General features: G+C 39.1%; 1 protein-coding gene across 1 annotated transcript in view; it reads left to right on the top strand.

The window, feature by feature from the left end:
- LOC140732072 (probable acyl-CoA dehydrogenase 6) overlaps positions 1-20,665 on the top strand; it is a 40,414-nt gene that overhangs the window by 3,320 nt on the left and 16,429 nt on the right. Inside the window, exons 2-3 of the mRNA XM_073054213.1 lie at positions 16,693-16,813; positions 20,398-20,527. Of these exons, the coding sequence (XP_072910314.1) occupies positions 16,693-16,813; positions 20,398-20,527 (251 nt within the window). The remainder of the gene's footprint in view (positions 1-16,692; positions 16,814-20,397; positions 20,528-20,665) is intronic.

The following is a 20,665-nucleotide window of genomic DNA, read 5'->3' as shown; positions in this document are numbered from 1 at the left end:
AGGCAGAACAGGAGTCAATAGTTGATAGTCTGACATAGGTTTCTTCATTATCCATATGTTCTAGAGATAAGTGAAGGGTCATCTGTCTTTCTAAAAGATTAATATTAATAATTTTCAACCGGCTTTCTAAAACTTCATTTATTTCAATCTGTCTCAGAAAATTTATTAACAGTAAAACTATTAATACACTTAAACAACAGGACATTCTTTTTCTTTAAAAATGTCCATAATTATTGTTACTAATTCATTAATTAATGATAATCTGCTTAAAATTACCATTGCACACAGTTTTTTTTAGAAGATTATCACCAGTTTCAGCATGTGTTCTAAACAGTTCACTACCCCTGCTCTACAGACACGTAAGAAAATATTCAACTTGTATTCCAGAGCCAGAGTCAGCCCATTCAGTCACTGAGCCAGAGTGAACAGACCGATGCACAGTATCTGCATTTTGGTTTTTTTCACATATGAAGGAATAGGCTTATGATCTTTCAGCCTGGTCCTACTGGTTAACGCTGTCCTTTGAGAATGAAGGTCCACAAAATGAATAAGGAAATTGTGGGCCATTTCCCATATCTCAGAAGTCGCCTCTCAGCAAAGATGGACGTTGATGAAACTTACCATCTTTAACAACAAATGGCTAATTAAAAAAATTGAATAAAGCTTTGAATTTATCAAAATTAAATCTATTGAATTCTTTAAAGCTATTTTAATAAGTTGATCAATTGTTTTGACCAAAATGAATTGAAAAGTACAGTACAGTGCAAAAGTCTTAAGCTTTTGCACCGTATTGTTTTTGTCAAAGTGGAGTGGAGAACGAGTTTGTAAATCTGCTGGGAGCAAGGGATGCTGGGGATAGTGAGGGTTGAGAGCCAATGGACAGGTGTGGGACAGGAGGCCAGTGGCACGGGTACAGACACACCTAGCCCTGAGATACCAGGCAAGGTCATTTGATTCCAAACAATTGGTTTAATTGATCATTGCAGAATGTCTCTCTGGTGCTTCCTGCTCCCTCCCGTCTCCCTTCCCCTTTTCCCAACCATGACTCCTCTCTCCCTGACCCTTTCTCACTCTCAGTCTGCAGTAGAGACCCATATCGGAATCAGATTTATCATCACTCACATAGGTCATGAAATTTGTTTTTTTTTGGCAGCATCAGTACAGTGCAATATATAAAATTACTGAAGTACTGTGCAAAAGCCTTAGGCGCCCTAGCTATATATACTGTATGTGCCTAATGCTCTCCTGTATATTGTGTTGATGCCTTTTGCTTATGCAAGGTTGTTTGTAGTTTGGGGTTAAAGGCTATGATTCACTGCCACCTTTTTGTAATCTGATTAGCTAAATAAATCAATCAGTACATTTCCATCAGGTAATTCAGTGTTATTTGTTATTCATCATTTCTCCATCTACAGCCTGCCTTTGCCTTTTGCTTTGTACATTGGCTAGAAGTAGGATTTAGTTTTAGCTTTGTTAATACAATTTTTAGATTTGGTGTTGTAATTAATTTAAATTAATTACTGTGAAATGTTTTTAGAAGAACCCTTTTCAGGTAGCTTCATGGAATAGAAAGAGTTACATTTGTTTACATGTCTCAGTTGCTGTCAAAATGGAAAGCTGGAAATTGTATTCAGAACTCTAAGGTTCAAATTCAGTCAAGGCTTATCAATACTAAATTAGATTTGTGCTTTTTATATAGTTTTGATTAAGTGGTGTGACCAAGTTTGATTCATTAGATTTGATATTGTATCAAGAATTCCAAGTAGAATTATTTTATGAATAAATGTCCATAAGTGAAAAAAGACAAGTCCTTGTTTGTTATAGCACTCATTATTGTTTTTATACTTCTGAGATAGTAGATGTTTCCCGTTTCACTGTTGCCAGTAAACTATCAAAATACAAGTTGTTCCATTTTAAATGTAGACTTTCATGCTAAAATGTTTGGTGTTGGAACTTGTGATTCAAAGTCTGTTTTAGTCTGTCAACAAATGATCATGAAACAGGCCACCCCCACATTCTCGGGATTGTATTTCTAGAAAATGTGCCCTGCCATGATTTCTCATTATGTGAAGGCACGTGCATCAAGAAATGAGAGATGTAAAAGAAAAGAATTTTGTGTACTCATTTACTGTTTCATCCACACATGTTCCATGAGACTGAATTTCATTCTGCATCTCAGATTTTTGGGAAGTTGAGTTGTGAGTTCTGTAAGAGTGAACACCTGCACCCTGAATGGCCTTGTGGGGGTCACAATGTAATCCACAGATGGAAAGTTGCTCGGCCAGTGTAAGATAACCAGACAAAGGTCAGGTTTGTATTAGAGACTGCTATTAAAACTTTCTCTTGATTGAATGTACCTAAGTAAACTGTCATATTTTCCATGTCCACTGTGCACACTCACAGTAGGATATGAACATGTAAGATTTGTTATTCCTTCTCTTTCCTCCCTCTCCACCCCATACAATGTTCGTGTTATTGTGTTATGACTAGTCTGTTGCAGCTTTGCCTCATTCACCATCTTCCAAGCTTAATATTGTTAGTAATTTTCAATTAATTAGTAGCAGTAAGAAGGAAAACATTAGATTTATGCCGGGAATGTTCAGGTACCTCTCCTCTAATATGCCACCAGCTTGCAAATTTTGAGAGCATCTCTTGTATTTTTGTTTTGTATCTATTGATCAATATCGTCACTGTAGCCTCGTGCGTGGAACTTCATGAATCACTTTCTAAAAATCCAAATATATCCGCGACATTCATGGTCACCATATGTTTGGTAATAAACACAATTTAAACAAGTTAGTCATGCATGATCTCCCACTTACAAATCTGTATTGAAGGCCCATGATTATTCATTCTTTATTGTTATGGCAATTAAGTTTTCTAATGCTATGAGGTGAAGAAGTCTATAATTATCTGCCATTATTGACAATGCTATCAATAGAAAGCAGTTTATACTGTTTGCTTTTTAATTTGTACATGGAATGGAAAATAATTGACGCAACATTTAAATAGTGTAGTTAACTGCATAACGTAGCACTTCCCTAAGAGTCCACAAAAACATTAAAAACGTAAGCATACTCCATCAATACTAGCTGATTAAGCTTGACTGATTAGAGCATGGGTGTTGATAATTGATTGGTTTATTGCTGTATGTGTCAGGAACTTTTAAATGTCGGCCATGGTTGTTCAATAACATTCCTTTCTTTTGAATTGGGGACTAATAAGTTCCAATAAGGCAAATAACCATTTGAAATCTTTGTATTCATTGTGTTCTTTCCTCTATTTCATTTCTGGTTTGCTTCACTCCACTGTTGGAATCAGACTGATGTGGCCCCAGTGCTTTAAATCAAAGTTCAAAGCAAATTTATTATCAAAGTACATATATGTCACCTTATATAACCCTGAGATTCGTTTTCTGCTATAAACCTTTCTATTCCTTGAAAATACTCTATAAAACTCCTTGACAAACCATTTTCAGTTTGCCTTGTCATCTCCAACATGCTTTCATCAGTGAACAGTTATTTCTCTCAGCATGCAAGAGGGTTCATTTGCTCTGCAGCTTCCTGTTCACTTCTTAGTACCTGGTGACATCTCTTCCCTTCCCATTGTACTTTATCCACGAAGTACCTTCCTTAGATGCTTTCAAATTCACTAAGTGCACAGCATCCACTTCATGATGTTTTCTGGCAAAGTTTGCGGACGATACGAAGATAAGTAATGCTGAGGAACTAATGCGATTGAATTAGGCAGACCAGTTGAATAACTACTTTGGTTCTGTCTTCACTAAGGAGGACATAAATAATCTTCCGGAAATAGTAGGGAACCGAACGTCTAGTGAGATAGAGAAACTGAGGGAAATACATGTTAGTAGGGAAGTGGTGTTAGGTAAATTGAATGGATTAAAGGCAGATATATCCCCAGGGCCAGATGGTCTGCATCCCAGAGTGCTTAAGGAAGTAGCCCAAGAAAAAGTGGATGCATTAGTGATAATTTTTCAAAACTCTTTAGATTCTGGATTAGTTCCTGAGGATTGGAGGGTGGCTAATGTAACCCCACTTTTTAAAAAAGGAGGGAGAGAGAAACCGGGGAATTATAGACCGGTTAGTCTGACATCGGTGGTGGGGAAAATGCTAGAGTCGGTTATCAAAGATGTGATAACAGCACATTTGGAAAGCGGTGAAATCATCGGACAAAGTCAGCATGGATTTGTGAAAGGAAAATCATGTCTGATGAATCTTATAGAATTTTTTGAAGATGTAACTAGTAGAGTGGATAGGGGAGAACCAGTGGATGTGGTATATTTGGATTTTCAAAAGGCTTTTGACAAGGTCCCACACAGGAGATTAGTGTGCAAACTTAAAGCACACAGTATTGGGGGTATAGTATTGATGTGGATAGAAAATTGGTTGGCAGACAGGAAACAAAGAGTGGGAATAAATGGGACCTTTTCAGAATGGCAGACTGTGACTAGGGTACCGCAAGGCTCAGTGCTGGGACCCCAGTTGTTTACAATATATATTAATGATTTAGACGAGGGAATTAAATGCAACATCTCCAAGTTTGCAGATGACACGAAGCTGGGCGGCAGTGTTAGCTGTGAGGAGGATGCTAAGGGGATGCAGGATGACTTGGATAGGTTAAGTGAGTGGGCAAATTCATGGCAGATGCAATTTAATATGGATAAATGTGAGGTTATCCACTTTGGTTGCAAGAACAGAAAAACAGATTATTATCTGAATGGTAGCCGATTAGGAAAAGGGGAGGTGCAACGAGACCTGGGTGTGACTGTACACCAGTCATTGAAAGTGGGCATGCAGGTACAGCAGGTGGTGAAAAAGGCGAATGGTATGTTGGTATTCATAGCAAAAGGATTTGAGTACAGGAGCAGGGAGGTTCTACTGCAGTGGTACAAGGCCTTGGTGAGACCACACCTGCAGTATTGTGTGCAGTTTTGGTCCCCTAATCTGAGGAAGGACATTCTTGCCATAGAGGGAGTACAGAGAAGGTTCACCAGATTGGTTCCTGGGATGGCAGGACTTTCATATGAAGGAAGACTGGATTGATTGGGCTTACACTCACTGGAATTTAGAAGATTGAGGGGGGATCTTATTGAAACGTATAAAATTCTAAAGGGATTGGACAGGCTAGATGCAGGAAGATTGTTTCCAATGTTGAGGAAGTCCAGAATGAGGGGTCACAGTTTAAGGATAAAGGGGAAGCCTTTTAAGAGTGAGATGAGGAGAAACTTCTTCACACAGAGAGTGGTGAATCTGTGGAATTCTCTGCCACAGGAAACAGTTGAGGCCAGTTCATTGGCTATATTTAAGAGGGAGTTAGATATGGCCCTTGTGGCTAAAGGGATCAGGGGGTATGGAGAGAAGGCAGGTACAGGGTTCTGAGTTGGATGATCAGCCATGATCATACTGAATGGCGATGCAGGCTCAAAGGGCCGAATGGCCTACTCCTGCACCTATTTTCTATGTTTCTATGATTGCAGCAGGGCTTAGAAAAATTGGAGGAATGGGCAAGAAGTGGCAGATGGAATACAGTGTTGGGAAATGTGTGATAGTTCATTTTGGTATGAAGAACAATAGTGCAGACTGTTATCTAAATGGGGACAAAATTCAAACATCAGAGGTGCAAAGGGACTTGGGAGTCCTCGTGCAAGGTTAATTTACAGGTTGAGTCTGTGGTAAAGAAGGCAAATGCAATGCTGGCATTTATTTTGAGGTGAATAGAATATAAAAAGCAAGGAGATAATGCTGCTCCTTTATAAGACACTAGTCAGGCCAAAGAGTTGGAATATTGTCAACAGTTTTGGGCCCCACATCTCAGAAAGTATGTGTTATCATTGGAGAGAGTCCAGAGGAGGTTCACAAGGATGATTCCAGGAATGAAGGGGTTAACATATGAGGAGCATTTAGCAGCTTTGGGCCTGTACTCACTGGAATTTAGAAGAATGTGTGGGGATCTCATTGAAATCTTCCGAATGTTGAAAAAACTGGATAGGGTGGATGTGGAGAGGATATTTCCTATGATACGGTTATCCAAAACTAGAGAGCACGACCTCAAAATTGAGGAGTGACCTTTTAGAACAGAGGTAAGGAGAATTATTGTTTTTAGCCAGAGAGTAGTGAATCTGTGGAACGCTCTGCCACAGACTGCGGTAGAGGCCAAGTCCGTGCACATATTTAAAGCAAAAGTTGATAGCTTCCTGATCAGTCAGGGCATCAAAAGGTATGCTGAGAAGGCAGGTGTATGGGGTTGAGTGGGATCCAGAATCAGCCACAATGGAATCTCAGAGCAGACTCGATGGGCTGAATGGTCTAATTCTGCTCCTTTGTCTTATGGTTTATGAATAAGAGACTCTTCATTGAAACCTGCAAAATCCAAGGAGGACTGGACAGATTAGACATAAAAAGTATGTTCCTATTGGTCTGAGTGACCAGGACTGTGATTACAATCTAAGGCTGAGAGACAAGCCATTTAATACCACAAAGAAGAGAAACTTCTCACAGAGTGGTAAGTTTGTGAAAATCCTTCTGACAGAAAATAGTTGAAGTCAAATCATTAAACACGTTCAAGAAGATGCTGTATATTTTCCTAAAGATTAAGGGATATGTGGAGATAACTGAATAGGGTGTAGAATTTAGCTGATCAGTCCTGATCATATCAAATGACAGAACAGTCTCAGAAGACTGAATAGCCTAGTCTTATTTTTCTGTTTTCATGGTTGAGAGACTTTGAGGAAAATAGCTCTCTTGGATGAGGCCAGATCTGATCCTCATAGATTAGGCTACAGGAGTAAACCTCAAGGAAAATCCAGAGTTGGAGCCCCTAAGGCAGTTCCATTGTTCAATGCTGACTGGCAATTCCAAGCTGTATTGGACTGTGCTGTTCCTTTTAATTCATGAGTGGTGTAGAAAGGGGGGTGCCTGCTGCACAGGCAACAGCTTCCACTCCATATCATATTGCCCTGGTTTGCATATCACGTAGACAGCTAGGACACATTATCTATTGTCAACCCCGAGCAATGGAGGGCCTCAGAAGCATTCTAAAATTCCCCCCTTGGGATCCAGCTCCAACCTGATTTTCCCTATCTACCTGCATATTGAAATTGCCCATGACTATCATAACATTGCTGTTATTACATGCCTTTTCTATTTCCCATTGAAATTTACAGTATATCCCAAATCCTGACTACTTGTTCTGGGACCAGTATATAACTCTCATCAGGGTCTTTTTACCCTTGCAGCTTCTTAACTTTACCCACGAGGATGCTGCATCTTCCGGTCCTATGACACCTCTTTCTAAGGATTGGATTTTATCTTTTACCAACAAAGTCATCCTCACCATTTGCCTACCAGCTGATGGACAATGGTTGCAGGGGTCAGTACTGAGACTGCTTCTTGTTCTGGTCTATCAGCCCCTGACAGAATAGATCAAGAAATGGTTAAATGTGCTCAGGATCATCCAGGATGCTGGGGAGATCATTGATGACTGTTTTAGTGAACACTGAAGGTGCAGGCTACAGATAATTGGGTGACCACCAGGAAAAGTATGAGAATGGTAGGTAATGCAATGACAATTCCCCTCCCTAACAGATATCCCTTTTTGTATACTGTTGGGGTATGACATTTCAGAGCTCAGCAATGGTAGCTCAGTCAGTGCCACCACTATGGCTCTTGAGGTGAAGAAGGGAAAGATGAAGTCAGACAGTGATACTGATAGAGAGAACTCAGTGGGTGCAAGTAAGTGTTTCTGTGACCATAGTTGAAACTCCAGGATGGTATGCTGCCTCCTTCATGCCCTGCAGCAGATGCAGGATGTTCTGAGTGGGAGGGTAAACAGCCCGAGATCATGGTTCATACTGGTACCGATGACAGAAGTGGGACGGGAATAAGGGAATCTTTATAGAAACCTGCAAAATTCAAGAAGGACTGTACAGATTAGACATAAAAAGGATGTTCCTATTGGTCAGAGTGACCAGGACTGGGGTCACAGTCTGCAAAGTGATTTTAGGGAATTAAGGGCAAAGTTATAAAGCAAGACACACAGGGTTGTAATCTCAGGGCTATAATCCATGCCAAGTGCTAGTGAGATGAGAAATAGATGGTGTCATTCAATGTGTGGTGCGGGAGAAAGCGCTTCCAATTTATGGATCATTGGACTCTGTTCCAGAACAAATGGGACTTGTACAATCAAGGTGGTTTGCATGTGAACTGGAGAGGAACTAATGTTCTCTCTGGGTTTGCTAGAGCTACCTAGAAAGGCTTAAACTAGAGTTAGAGGGGTCGGGAACAACAGCAGCAGGGCAACAGGTGCTAGAGTTCAAGGCAAGAAAGATGGCATAACAAGAAAGACAAAGGAAGGACAACAAGGGCCAGGCTAATTAACATGGTGGGTGTGATGAGCTGCAATGCATTTAATTCAACACTAGGAGTACTTAAGGCTAAGGAGGATGAATATAGAGCCTGGATGAGAACATGGATCTATGATCTCTTTGCCAATGTCAGATAGACTCTGGAGGAGCTGAGCACTATAATCAGCAGTCTTAGAAAAACACCCCCTGATGCCTTTCCTGTTATTTTGGGAGGCCAGCTTGAAGAAGCTCTGAACAATTACACCAACATACATCAACACAGTTGACCATTGTTATACGACCGTCAAGGACACTTACCTTGCCATCCCATGCCTGTGCTCTGGAAAGTCTGATCACCTGTCTGTACTTCTACTCCCAACATACAGGCAGAGACTAACAACTGTATCACTAGTGGTGAGGACTAAGAAAGTATGGTCAAGGGAGGCAGAGGAGCACTTACAGGACTGCTTTGAGTTGGTAGACTGGACAGTACTCAGGGATTCATGTACAATCCTGAATAAATAAGCCATATTTGTCACTGACTTCATCAAAATCTATGTGGATGAGTGTGTGCCTTTGAGAACATATTGTACATACCCAAATCAAAGGCCATGGATGAGCCAGGAGATTTGTATAGAGGGCTAGATCTGTGGTAATTAAGACTATACAAGAAGTCCAGGTATGGTCTATGGAAGTCTACATTAAGGGTGAAAAAACAATTCTGATTGAAATTAGAGACGGAATCGGATGCACTTCAGCTCTGGCAGGGTTTGCAGGCTGATATTTCCCTCATGGTGAAACTGAGCATCATGAATGGCTGTGATACTTCACTCGCAGAAGCTTCAACACCTTTTATACCTGCTTTGCAAGGGAGCATAAAACTAGACTTGTGCAAATCCCTGCAGCATCTGGTTACCCTGTGATCTCTGTCTTAGAGTCTGACATCAGAACATCTTTCAAGGGTGTGAACCCTTGCATGGTGTCAGGCCCCGTTGGTGTACCTGGTAGGTCATTGAAAACTTGTGTCAACCGCCTGGTGGGATTTTTCAATGACATCTTCAATCTCTTGCTGCTGCGTTTGGAATTTCCCACCTGCAATTATCCAAGAAGAGCAGGGTGAGCTGCCACGACGACTATCACCAGTTGCACTCACATCAACCGTGATTAAGTGCTTTGAGAGGTTGGTCATGGCCAGAATTAATTCCAGCCTGATCAAGGAATTGGACCCACTGCAATTTGCCTATCGCCACAATAGGTCCGCAGCAGATGCAATCTCACTAGTTTATCACTCAGCCTTGGATCACCTGAATAATAGCAATTCTCTGATAAGGCTGCTGTTTATTATTTACTCATACTGTCAGTTCTAATCAACAAGCTCCGAAATCTGCCTTTTTCCCACCCTCTGTAACTGGATCCTTGACTTCCTCATCAGAAGACCACAATTTGTGTGCATCAGAAATAACATCTCCTCCTTGCTACAATCAACAGTGGTGCACCTCAGGGATGCGTGCTTAGCCCACTGCTCTACTCTCTACACCCGGACTGTGTGGCTGGGCACAACTCAAACATCATCTATAAACTTGCCTGTAACACAACTATTGTTGACAGAATTCCAGATGATGAGGAGGAGGTGTACAGGAGCGAGATGGATCAGGTGTTTGAGTGGTGTCACAATAACCTGGCATGTAATGTTAGTAAGTCCAAGGAATTCATTGTGGAGTTCAGGAAGGGGAAGTTGAGGGAACACACATCATCGAGGGATCAGCAGTGGAAAGGCTGAACAGTTTCAGGTTCCTGGAAGGTCCAAAATATTGATGCACTTGCGAAGAAGGCACCAAGTGGCTATATTTCATTAGGAGTTGGAGGAGAATTGGTATGTCACCACAGCCTCTCGCAAATTTCTAGAGGTGTACTGTGGAGAGAATTCTTACTGAGGGCATCGCCATCTGGTATGGAGGGGCCACTGGACAGGATCGGAAAAAAACTGCAGAAAGTTGTGAACTCAGTCAGGTGCATCATGGGCACTAACCTCCCCAGCACTGAGGACACTAAAGGCGATGCCTCACAAAGGTGATATCCATCATTAAAGGCCCTTATCCCCAAGGACATGCCCCTTTCTCATTGCTACCATCAAGGAGGAGGTAAAGGCGTCTGAATATATATACTTAACATCTCAGGAACGGTTTCTTTCCCTCTGCCATCAGATTTCTGAATCGGCAATATTCCCACGTACACTACCTCACTTGTTTTGGTCTCTTTTTGACTACTTATTTATTTAATTATTTTTATCTATAGTTATTGTAATTTATTGATTTTGATTATTACGTACTGCTGCCTCAAAACAAGTTTCACTATGTATGCGGGTATTATTAAATCGGTGGTCGTCATTACAAAGACCTGATTGGGTGAGGGACAGGACTGGCAACTCAATGTTCCTGTTATTTTTTGTTGCTTTGGACCTGATTGGGGGGTGGCTAAGAGGTGGAAGGTTTGCACTACTGATACAGGAGAACGTCACAGCTGTTCTCAGAGGATATACTGGAAGGCTTAACCACAGAATCAATTTGAGTGGAGTTCAGAAATAGGAAGGGTCCATTACATTGGTGGGATTAACTATAGGCTTCCAATAGCCACCAAGAAGTGGAGGAACAGATATGTACATAAATTATGGAAAGGTGCAGAAACAACAGGGTTATTTTAGTGGAAGACTTTAACTTTCCCAGTATTGATTGGAATTTCTTTAATTCAAAAAGTTTAAATGGGGCAGAACTTTCAGGAGGGGTCTTGAAACAGTATGTGGAGAGTTCACCTATAGGAGAAAACATACTGGACCTGGTTTTGCGAAATGAGTCAGGCCAGATGATTGGAAACATGTCCATGTCTAACGTGGGAATTGTTTTGAGCCTAGCTAATTAGAGTTCAGAATCGGCATGTTCTGGTCAGCAGCAAGGACAAGGATGGTAACGTAAGGGAACTTTACAGAATTCCTAAATTTAGTCAGAAAGAAAAGGCATCATCCTAAGTCTTAGGAAGATAAGACAGGACTCTTGTGGAATATGAAAATAGTGATTAGGAAGACCAAGAGGGCCATGAAATATCCTTGGCAGGCAGGATCAAGGATAATCTCAAAATATTTTATGCTGTATTAAAAAAAAAATAACAAGGAGAGTAAATATCCCTCAAGGATAAAGGAGGGAATTTATGCTAGGAGTTGGAGCAATGGTTGAGGTACTAAATAAGTATTCAGGCATACTTTTGTTGGTATCTACTGAGGAGAAAGCAGGCTGGTGGTGCAGTGGCATCAGCGTCAGACTTTGAGGCGAATGGTCAGGGTTTGAATCCGGCAGGCCCCTTGTATGCTGGGTTGAGTGTCAAGCTAGCAACTTGGCCTCAAATTTTTAAAAAAACAGACAAATGCTGAGGAAATGGCAAAAAAAAAAGCCGCCCAGTGAGCTACAAGGTACGAAAAGGAATGGCAACGACAACCGAGGAGAAGGATTTGGAGAATAGTGGTAACAGAGTGGGGCATGATACCTTACGAGGACATTGGAAATTGAAGAGGTAGTGCTGGGTGTTCTGAAAAGCATTAAGCCCTCTGGGCCTATTGGGTATGTATTAAACATAAATTCTCTCATGTCAAATGAATCAAATATCTATAAAATAGTGGTACTAATTATATAAATGATATATGATGAACTGCATATATCTGAGGAAATCCTTATTTTTCTGTTCTACTCTCAAATTATGTCACCCCTTTGACAATACCTTGGTCACATTCACACATCACCCAGCATTTGTTTTATTCCTTATTCCATTTCAGATCAATGTGTATTGTTTCCCTCTGCTTTCTAAAATGTTCTGAACTGCTCCTCTGTTAAGTACTAAATTTATAAAATTATAACATTTAAAATTTAACTAATTCTAATACTTCATTCCAGTTCTTAACTCAAGCACATTGTCACATTGTAATTGCACAGATAAATTTTTTTAAATGGACAACTCTCAGTTTTATAAACAATACTTGTATAATAAGATTAAATTAATAAGCTTAGAATGCTATTTAGGTCACACTAAATGGATAGAAGGTTTTAGATGACCATTGTGTTTAATGGATCAGCCTCGACATCGAGGTGTCAGTGAAATAAGCTGTTCCATAATAAGAAGATTCATCAAATAAATTAAAAATAGATTTTCATGTCATTAATTCAACATGTATTTTATTTTTTGTTATGGATCAATCATTATGGAAGCCAGCAAAAAAAACATAACATCCCTTTACTCCATACGTACGTGCATGTAAGGGAAAACTTTCTGGATTATCAGAATACTCAGTTTTACTTTTAAATAAAAGGCAATGTTTGACACTTGACAAAGGGTGATGTGACTGTTCATTTGTACTACCAGTAGACAAATGATCTCTTTACCAACCCATTAGATCTCCATGTACTTCTCAATATTCCTACACATTGACACTGACAAAACTTTGTATTTTAACCAAACACAACCCTTGAGGCCTCTGGGCTATTCTTCTCTTTACTCTTGTTTTCCACTTCTTGAAGTAGAAAAGCAATTCACATTCTTATGGCAAAGATTCTTATCCAAATGTCTTATAACCATCTTTTATGGCTTGAACAGCCAGTACTGAGCAAATGTCTCTCCAGACCCTAACCATCTGAAACACGGCTATGTGCACATACTGTATATAAACTTATAGTGTGTATGTATAGGTTTTAGTTGAGGGATACATATGTGATTTTAATAAATAATAGATGTAATATTTTTAATGTACATATACATATAAATTGATATTGTACATCATCTGCTGGAAATATTTGAGAAAAAAAAACTTTGCTTGCTTACCCCCCCCCCCCCACTATTGTTCAGTGTGCATTTTCCAGTACTGGATTTTATTCCTTGTTTTAAACTCTAGTTTTGTGTATCTTCTCCTTCCACCCACACCCATATATGACTTTTCTGTCCTTTGTATCATGTTTTCCTCAGTTTTTACTCCTTGAGTATTTAGCGTCTTGTATAAATGGTAGTCAAAAATCAATTATATCTAAGTAAAAATTGAAGCATCATTGTACACTTACACAAGGTGATAATGTAGCAAACAGGTACCATTGTTACTATGGCAGATAGGGTGACAAAGTCAGTATTAATTTAGGAACGTGGTGCAGGAGTAAGTGAGGGCCAGGGAGGGAATGTGCCAGCTTTAACTAAGAGGAATAGGGAAAGAGACTGAGTGGCATTATTAATGGAGGATTGTGTCCGTGTCTGTGTTTGGGGTTGGAGGAGAGGAGGACTGTTGGTTGTTGAGAGAGTATTAACATTAACATTGATGGATTGGAGGACCAATGTGATTCAATGGAATTGTCACCCTATTTTGCTTTTCTGTTGATCTTATCCTAGATGGGAGTAAGTTGTTAGAGTGTAATTATTACTAGGTTATAATCAGCAGTAACCCAAACCCAACTGAGTGAACATTCAACTTTCTAAATATAGTGGATTCCAGTTGATTATTGCTATTGGTTACTACAAGGGCCAAATCCTAAAGAACAAAAACTAATTGAGAGAATAGCCGGGATTCCCTTTATTTATTTGGGGCACTCTGCTGTTTAATTTGGGCAGGAGACAATTGTCGAACAGTTTCTACCTAGCATAAGTCATGTACACTTGTGTGGCTGTTAGATAACACCATGCTTCAAGCAAACAGTTTTAACATAGTATCAGTTGTGTGTTCAAAAAGCAGTGATTTTTGTCACTGATAGTTGGTGAAAAGTAAGCTGTAAGACAATTCTGAATTGTTGTGCTCACTCTGGTTTCAAGCATTCAGGTATGGAGATACCAGAAATGGCCAGGAGTGAAAATGAAACGATTTCACTACTTCAAGAAGTTAGGAACTATGAAGAATATGAAGGTATCAACAGACATCCTGAATGTTAAAATAAAAACGAAAATTTGGAAGATGCAGTTGTCTATAGCATTATATGAAGACAGTTCATTACCTACACTATCTGCCTTTGCTGATGTTGTTCATTTACAGTCAATCAAAAGAACATGGCGGCATATATATGATGAACTAGTAAGAATTAATATACAGTTGTATCGTACTATAGTCATATTGAAACTGTTCTAATTTGTTTTGTATTTCATTTAAATACTGTATATAATTTGTTACTTGGTTTGTTTTTTTTATACCTTTTTATTTATTTTCATGAAACTTTGGGTAATTGGGCAGCTACTTAGGTCAAATTGTATTGGTTCCGATGTATCGCAATTAACTGGAATCCACTGTATTCACTGTACTTCTGCTACTGGCAGAAGTAGTTCTGTCTTCTGCAGATGGCTTTGCATGAGTCCGTGACCTGCATAATCCGTTAAGATGATTAGGCTGCTAATCACTTTTGTGCATGCCATATGTTATGTAATGAATTAAGGCCACTGCTTCTCAGTGATTTGAGTAGAACAGCATTTGTTCTTGATCAGTGGCCAATTGTTATATATACAATGTAATTTTATTTTAACAAGTAACTGAAATATTGGATCCACAACTGATGAGAATTGAATAAGTGGTAATTTACTCTGAGAACAAAGCTCAAAGTAAATGTATTATCCAAGTACATATATGTCACCATATATTCATTTTCTTGTGGACATATTCAGTAAATTCAATAACAATAGTAGAATCAATGAAAGAATGCACCAACACAGTGGACAATCCATGTGTAAATGCAAAAAGAAAGGGGAAAAAAAGAAATAATAATGAATAATAATTAAGTAACACTACAATTCTACAAGTGCCTAGCTTCACATTTAAAGCTCTGAATCCTCTCTACTGTTACGAACCCTGTAACTGGGTCACTTACCAGCAAAGATAGAGAGGTCCGTTGAAGTCTGATGGTACTATTTTTAAAAGTTTTTATTTATAAAGGGGCACAAAAGTAAGGTTAATACAAACATTCAGATAATATACATCGTCAATACTCAATCTAAAGCGCGGGTATAGTAATAATCATCAATAAGAAGTAGCTCTATCGTTTTGTCTAGGGGTAAAAATATTGTCCAATGGAAATATAAAAGTCTCTCAAGTTCATGCAGGCTTTAGCCTTTTGGGGACCGCTGGGTTTCACTTATTGGAGAGAGAGAGAGAGAGGTTTTGTGAGAAAAGAAACTTGCCCAGTCTTTTAGGACGCAAACCGTTGAATCGGGAACATTGGTTCCCCGTTGTTAGTTCGAAGTCCTTTTCGGTGTAATCAGCCACCCGCTCCCCAGGCCAGGAGAAACGGAACACACGTGGCTTCCGAATAGCTTCCCGTTATCACAGGAGCAATGAGAGATGGTATCTCCTTCTGGTGCGTCGCTAGGGGACTGCCCCCTGCAGCCCCTCTTGACTTGCAGGGTTGTAGATGTCAATCAGGGTGGGGTGATGCAATCCCCAGCCCACATTGCCCAAGGGTGTGCATGTAGCCCAGTCCATGTTGCCCTGAGAGCTGGCACATAGTATAGGATCGCAATCCACAAAGGTGTCTCCAAGAAACAATGGCCAAATCTGTTGCTTTGTCTTGCTGAGGATTCTCTCTCATTTCCTGGGTCCAAGACCCGAATTAATAGCGATCTTGCGATTCTCAAGAAGGAGGGGGCTGGGATCATAACACTACAAAGTTCTTTATTAGCACTAACTGTGCAAAACACTGCACTAACATCAACACCATGCCAACTGCCCCTGCAAAGAAAAGCAATCCTTTGTGAATGAAGCTACAGCTTTTTGTTGTGATTAGAACAATTGTTGAAGCGTATGTTCCAACAAGCTGCTTGAAAATAGAACTGCACTTTTCTCTTGGGTATTCTTCTCCGCCCCTTTATGACTATGCTCCTTTGACCTCAAATCCCAAAGGACTTTAACCTAAATAAATTATAGCTCTTCATAGGTTGTAGATCAAATTCGGGCACTGACTTCAGTGACACTTCCAACACGTTATGCCACAACAATACACACAAAATGTTGAAGGAAGTAGGAGGTCAGGCAGCATCTATGGAAATGAATAAACAATCAATATTTCAAGCTGAGATCCTTCTTCAGGACCACAGGTACCTATTAACTGATCCCCTGTTATTAGATGAGATCTGGTGAGGATCGCATTCTTACTGAGTGTCCGTGGTGCCCCAATCCTTGAAATATACAGTAACTAAAATGAATTTGTGGTTTCTGTGTAAAACAGAGGAGAAAAATATCAGACACATATATTTAAATGAAATAATATGTAAAATATCTTCCTGATTCATCCATTTCAAAAAAGGCTAATAAATGATTATTTTGCTTCAAGTAGATAATTGAGAAGAAAATAAATCCCTTTGTTGACAAATGGGAAGCAGAAGGAATGTTCCCTGCTCATAGAATCTTCAAAATTCTTGGAGAAGCTGGCTTTCTGGGTGTTAACAGACCAAAAGGTAACTGGTGTTTCAGATTTTATAATTATAGTTATGTAACATATCCTGCTTGAACATGAGAAACTGGAATATGAAAATTGGATTTAAAATCTGTTTAAAATTACACATGTGTATAATCTCAGGTGTATATTACTGTTTATTTGTAAAACCCAGAATATCTTGCTGCAATGGGTTGTTTCATTTTATAGCAAGACTGTTCAAGACCAATCCAACTGCTAAAAAAGAGTTTTGCAGATAATGTCTCAAAAGTGGAAAAATGATCTTAATACACTAATGCCAAAAAGACACACTTCTGAGATTCCAAACTAAATGTGACATCAAGTGAAATTGCATTGTCAACTCGTTGAGTGGTGTTTTACTCCAGGGCTTCTGACTTAGGTTTGAGGGGTACCAAATGAGCTATTTCTTCCTTCAGATTCTAGGAAGTTCAGATCTAGATAGTGCCAGAAAAGTTTCAAAAGTCAGCAAAGTTCAATTTTCTCTTCTGCCCCATCTACCACTTCCTTTTGTATGACTCCAGTGTAACCACAAATGGTGCAACATTTGTCTTGTTACTTTCTCCCTTCCCACAGTCCAGGTGGAGCAGCGATTCACTTGCACCTCTTTGAATCTAGTGTTCTTTAGTTGCTCTTCCCTGGGCACCGGGGAAACCAACTGCAGTTTAGATGAACATTTTGAGGAGTATATGCTCACTCTGCAGGAATAACCTTGAGCTTCTGGTTGTATGACATTTTAACTCACTGTCTCACTCCCACTCTGATCTCTGTATGAACTCCTACATTGTTACAATGAGACCCAGTACAAGCTGAAGAAACCCTTTGCCTTCTGTTGGAGCATGTTTCTGGATATGAAATCAGACTCAACTTTGGGTAACATGTTCTGTCCTCCTATCTATATAAGAGCTATTTCTGCCTGCCATTTTTTTTCTTTTCCTCTCATTATATAGTCTGGCCTACTGGGCATATCTGAGAATGCCAGAACCACATTAGCAACAAATTAGAATGCGCTGGTAGCGCAACCTGATCTCAGCTGCCACGTCTTCACTCTATCAGCGAAATTATTTTTGTTCCACTTCTATTTCTCTGCTACTTAGACTAATGTTTCTCTCTTCCTCGGGTTCAATAAAGGATCCCTCACTTGAAATATTAGACTGTTTCTCTTTCAAAGATCTATTTTAACCTATTGAGTTTTTTCCAGGAATTTTTATTTTGTTTTTGTATCACCTTGGGCTCACTTTTCTATATTCGACTTGCACAGTCTAATCAGCTATGCAGCTCCAACCACCTTACTATAGGCACCTCATTACACGCACCAGGAAGCTTAATGTGCTGGAAAATACCACCAGTAAGCCATTTCAGCTTGTCCTACCACAGTCGTCATCTTGGTTATGTACATCCCTTTCCCACCTGAAAGCTATTTTACGTTTCTCACTTTCTCAGTTCTGATAAGGGCTGTAGGGTCAAAATGTTGACTGTTTTTCTTTGCCCATTTGCTGTTGAGTTTTTCCAACATTTTCTGTTTTTGTAGGATTACCTGTAACTTAAGAATATTTAAGGTTTTTCACTGAATCGCTTTTGCACTATATGGCTATCTTTTTTGAACAATGAGCAATATATGCTTAAAATTCATTTCCCTACAATTATTAATGTGATTTTTTTTGGAATAACAACATGTACAGTTAACTGGGATGTTTCAGGACCAGTGCATTTTGACCAATTAAGTGGCTGCCACAGTTAGCCAAAATATCATGGAAATAGTTAACAAGGTATAAAATAAAGACAGACTACCATTTAGCTGAGTAGCAAATTATGTATTTAAATGAAATACAGAACAAATTAGAATATTACCAAAAAAACTACAGTACCATAAGCGTGTATTGGTTCCTAGTAGTTATTGACGGAGGAATTCGTCCAGTAAAGGCTGCCGTGTTCTTTTGATTGACTGTAAATTTAAAAAATCAGCTCAGGCACCTAGTGCAGATCATGAACTACCTTCATACAATACTTTTGAAGGTTGCATCTTCCAAATCTTAATTTTCATTGTAACATTGAAGATGATTGCCAATATATTCAGATTCTTCGTAGTTCCTTACATGAAGTAGTGAAATCATTTCATTTTCATCATGGCTGTTTCTGGCATCTCTAAGCCTGAATGCTTACAACCACAGTGAATGAAACAGTTCTGAATTATCTTACTGTTTATTTCTCTCCAACTATAAGTGACAACATTCACTCCTTTTTGAATACAAACACATGTAGTTGACACTATTTTAAAAATTGTTCGCTCTAAGCATGCTGCAATGAATAATGGCCACACAAGTGCACATGAATGACTCAAGTTAGAAACTGTTCAGTAACAGTCTGCTGTCCCAGTTAAATGGCATAGTGTCCCAAATAAACAAAGGGAATCCCAGCTCTTTTCATGATCAGTTTTTGTTCTTTAAGAGCTGTCCCAAAGAATTGACTGCCCCAATTAGTCGAGGGCCCAATTAACCGGAATCCACTGTACTTTTCTGAAGTCGGTGCTTATAGTGGCTTGTGAAATGTGGAAAAAATTTGTTTGGAAACTTGTTTTTTTTTCATTTGATGATCAATGATTCAATAACCCAGTTTCAACTATTTTTATAAGGGATTTAGAAGAACATAATTTTTAAATGTTGAACTTTTAGAGCAAACTATGCTCTTGCTTAAATGATAACAAAATCACTTGTTTTCATCATTTACGAAGAGCTAGTCTTAAGCCTGAATCTTCAAATTTAATGCAAAGAAAGTTTATAGTCATGGAAAGTTGTTGTGTCGTCTGTGGAATAGACTTCAGTTCTAAACAAAGGAATTTATAAGCAGAGACACAAAAAGAAACACACAATCAAGTTTTCAGAATCAGTAAATGGAAATAAAAATTGAATGATGGAAATCTAAAATGAAGCATGAAAATGCAGGAAATCCTTTATAACGTGACCCTTTGAAACCTTCCTGAGGCCTATCATTCAGCACAGACTTTGGTTTTACTGAATCCACGAAAAGAGTGGGAGTGGAAGAATGAGTGTGCTACAATTCTTGCACTGCTTCTGCTGTTTCATTCCCTAACGGATAGAAGATTCAGAAAATAGATTGGTAAGCAATGATGCCACCTCTGGGATTTTCATTTATAACTGACCTGCATAATTTATTCTACTCTGTCGAGTCAGGTATCTGAAAGGTCAGCTTCTGCATAACATAAAGTGGAGTTACACATGCAAAAATAATGCTCTTCCTTTTCAGAGTCTTCTACCCGCAGATTGATCTAGCAGATTTCAACAAATACAAACTAAATAAATAAAATCCAATGATGGATTAAACAATGAAACCTTGAGAATTAAAAATGTAATAAAGTGTAAATGTTAATTAAGAAAAGGATTTGCCTGAATATCAAACTATCCAGATAGTTGTGCCTTCCTTAACTTTTAAGTCCTGTGATCTAACAATTTAAAGAATATATTCTACATCCAAATATTTAAGTGTTTCCTATTTCTATTGCAGACTTACCACTGTCACTTATAGCCCTTAATTTTTCTAGCTGAATCAAAGCATTTTAATTTCTTCCAGAATATGGTGGCCTGGGTTTGGATTTTAGCTACAATATTGCAGTGGCAGAAGAGCTAGGAAACATCCGTTGTGGTGGAATTCCAATGGCTATTGGCGTCCAGTCTGATATGGCAACACCTGCTTTAGCCAGGTATGATTCCACCTTCCTGCAGGCATCTGCTCAGACACTTATTCAATAAAGGCAAATTAAGGATGTCATTAAAGAATTTGAAGGCAGAACCGCAACCACTTAAGACTGGTACCTGTAACATTGCAAAGTCACAAGGAA

The sequence above is a fragment of the Hemitrygon akajei genome, chromosome 8 (genome assembly GCF_048418815.1).
Source record: "Hemitrygon akajei chromosome 8, sHemAka1.3, whole genome shotgun sequence".
NCBI lineage: Eukaryota > Metazoa > Chordata > Chondrichthyes > Myliobatiformes > Dasyatidae > Hemitrygon > Hemitrygon akajei.
This window is presented reverse-complemented; position numbering and strand designations above follow the sequence as displayed.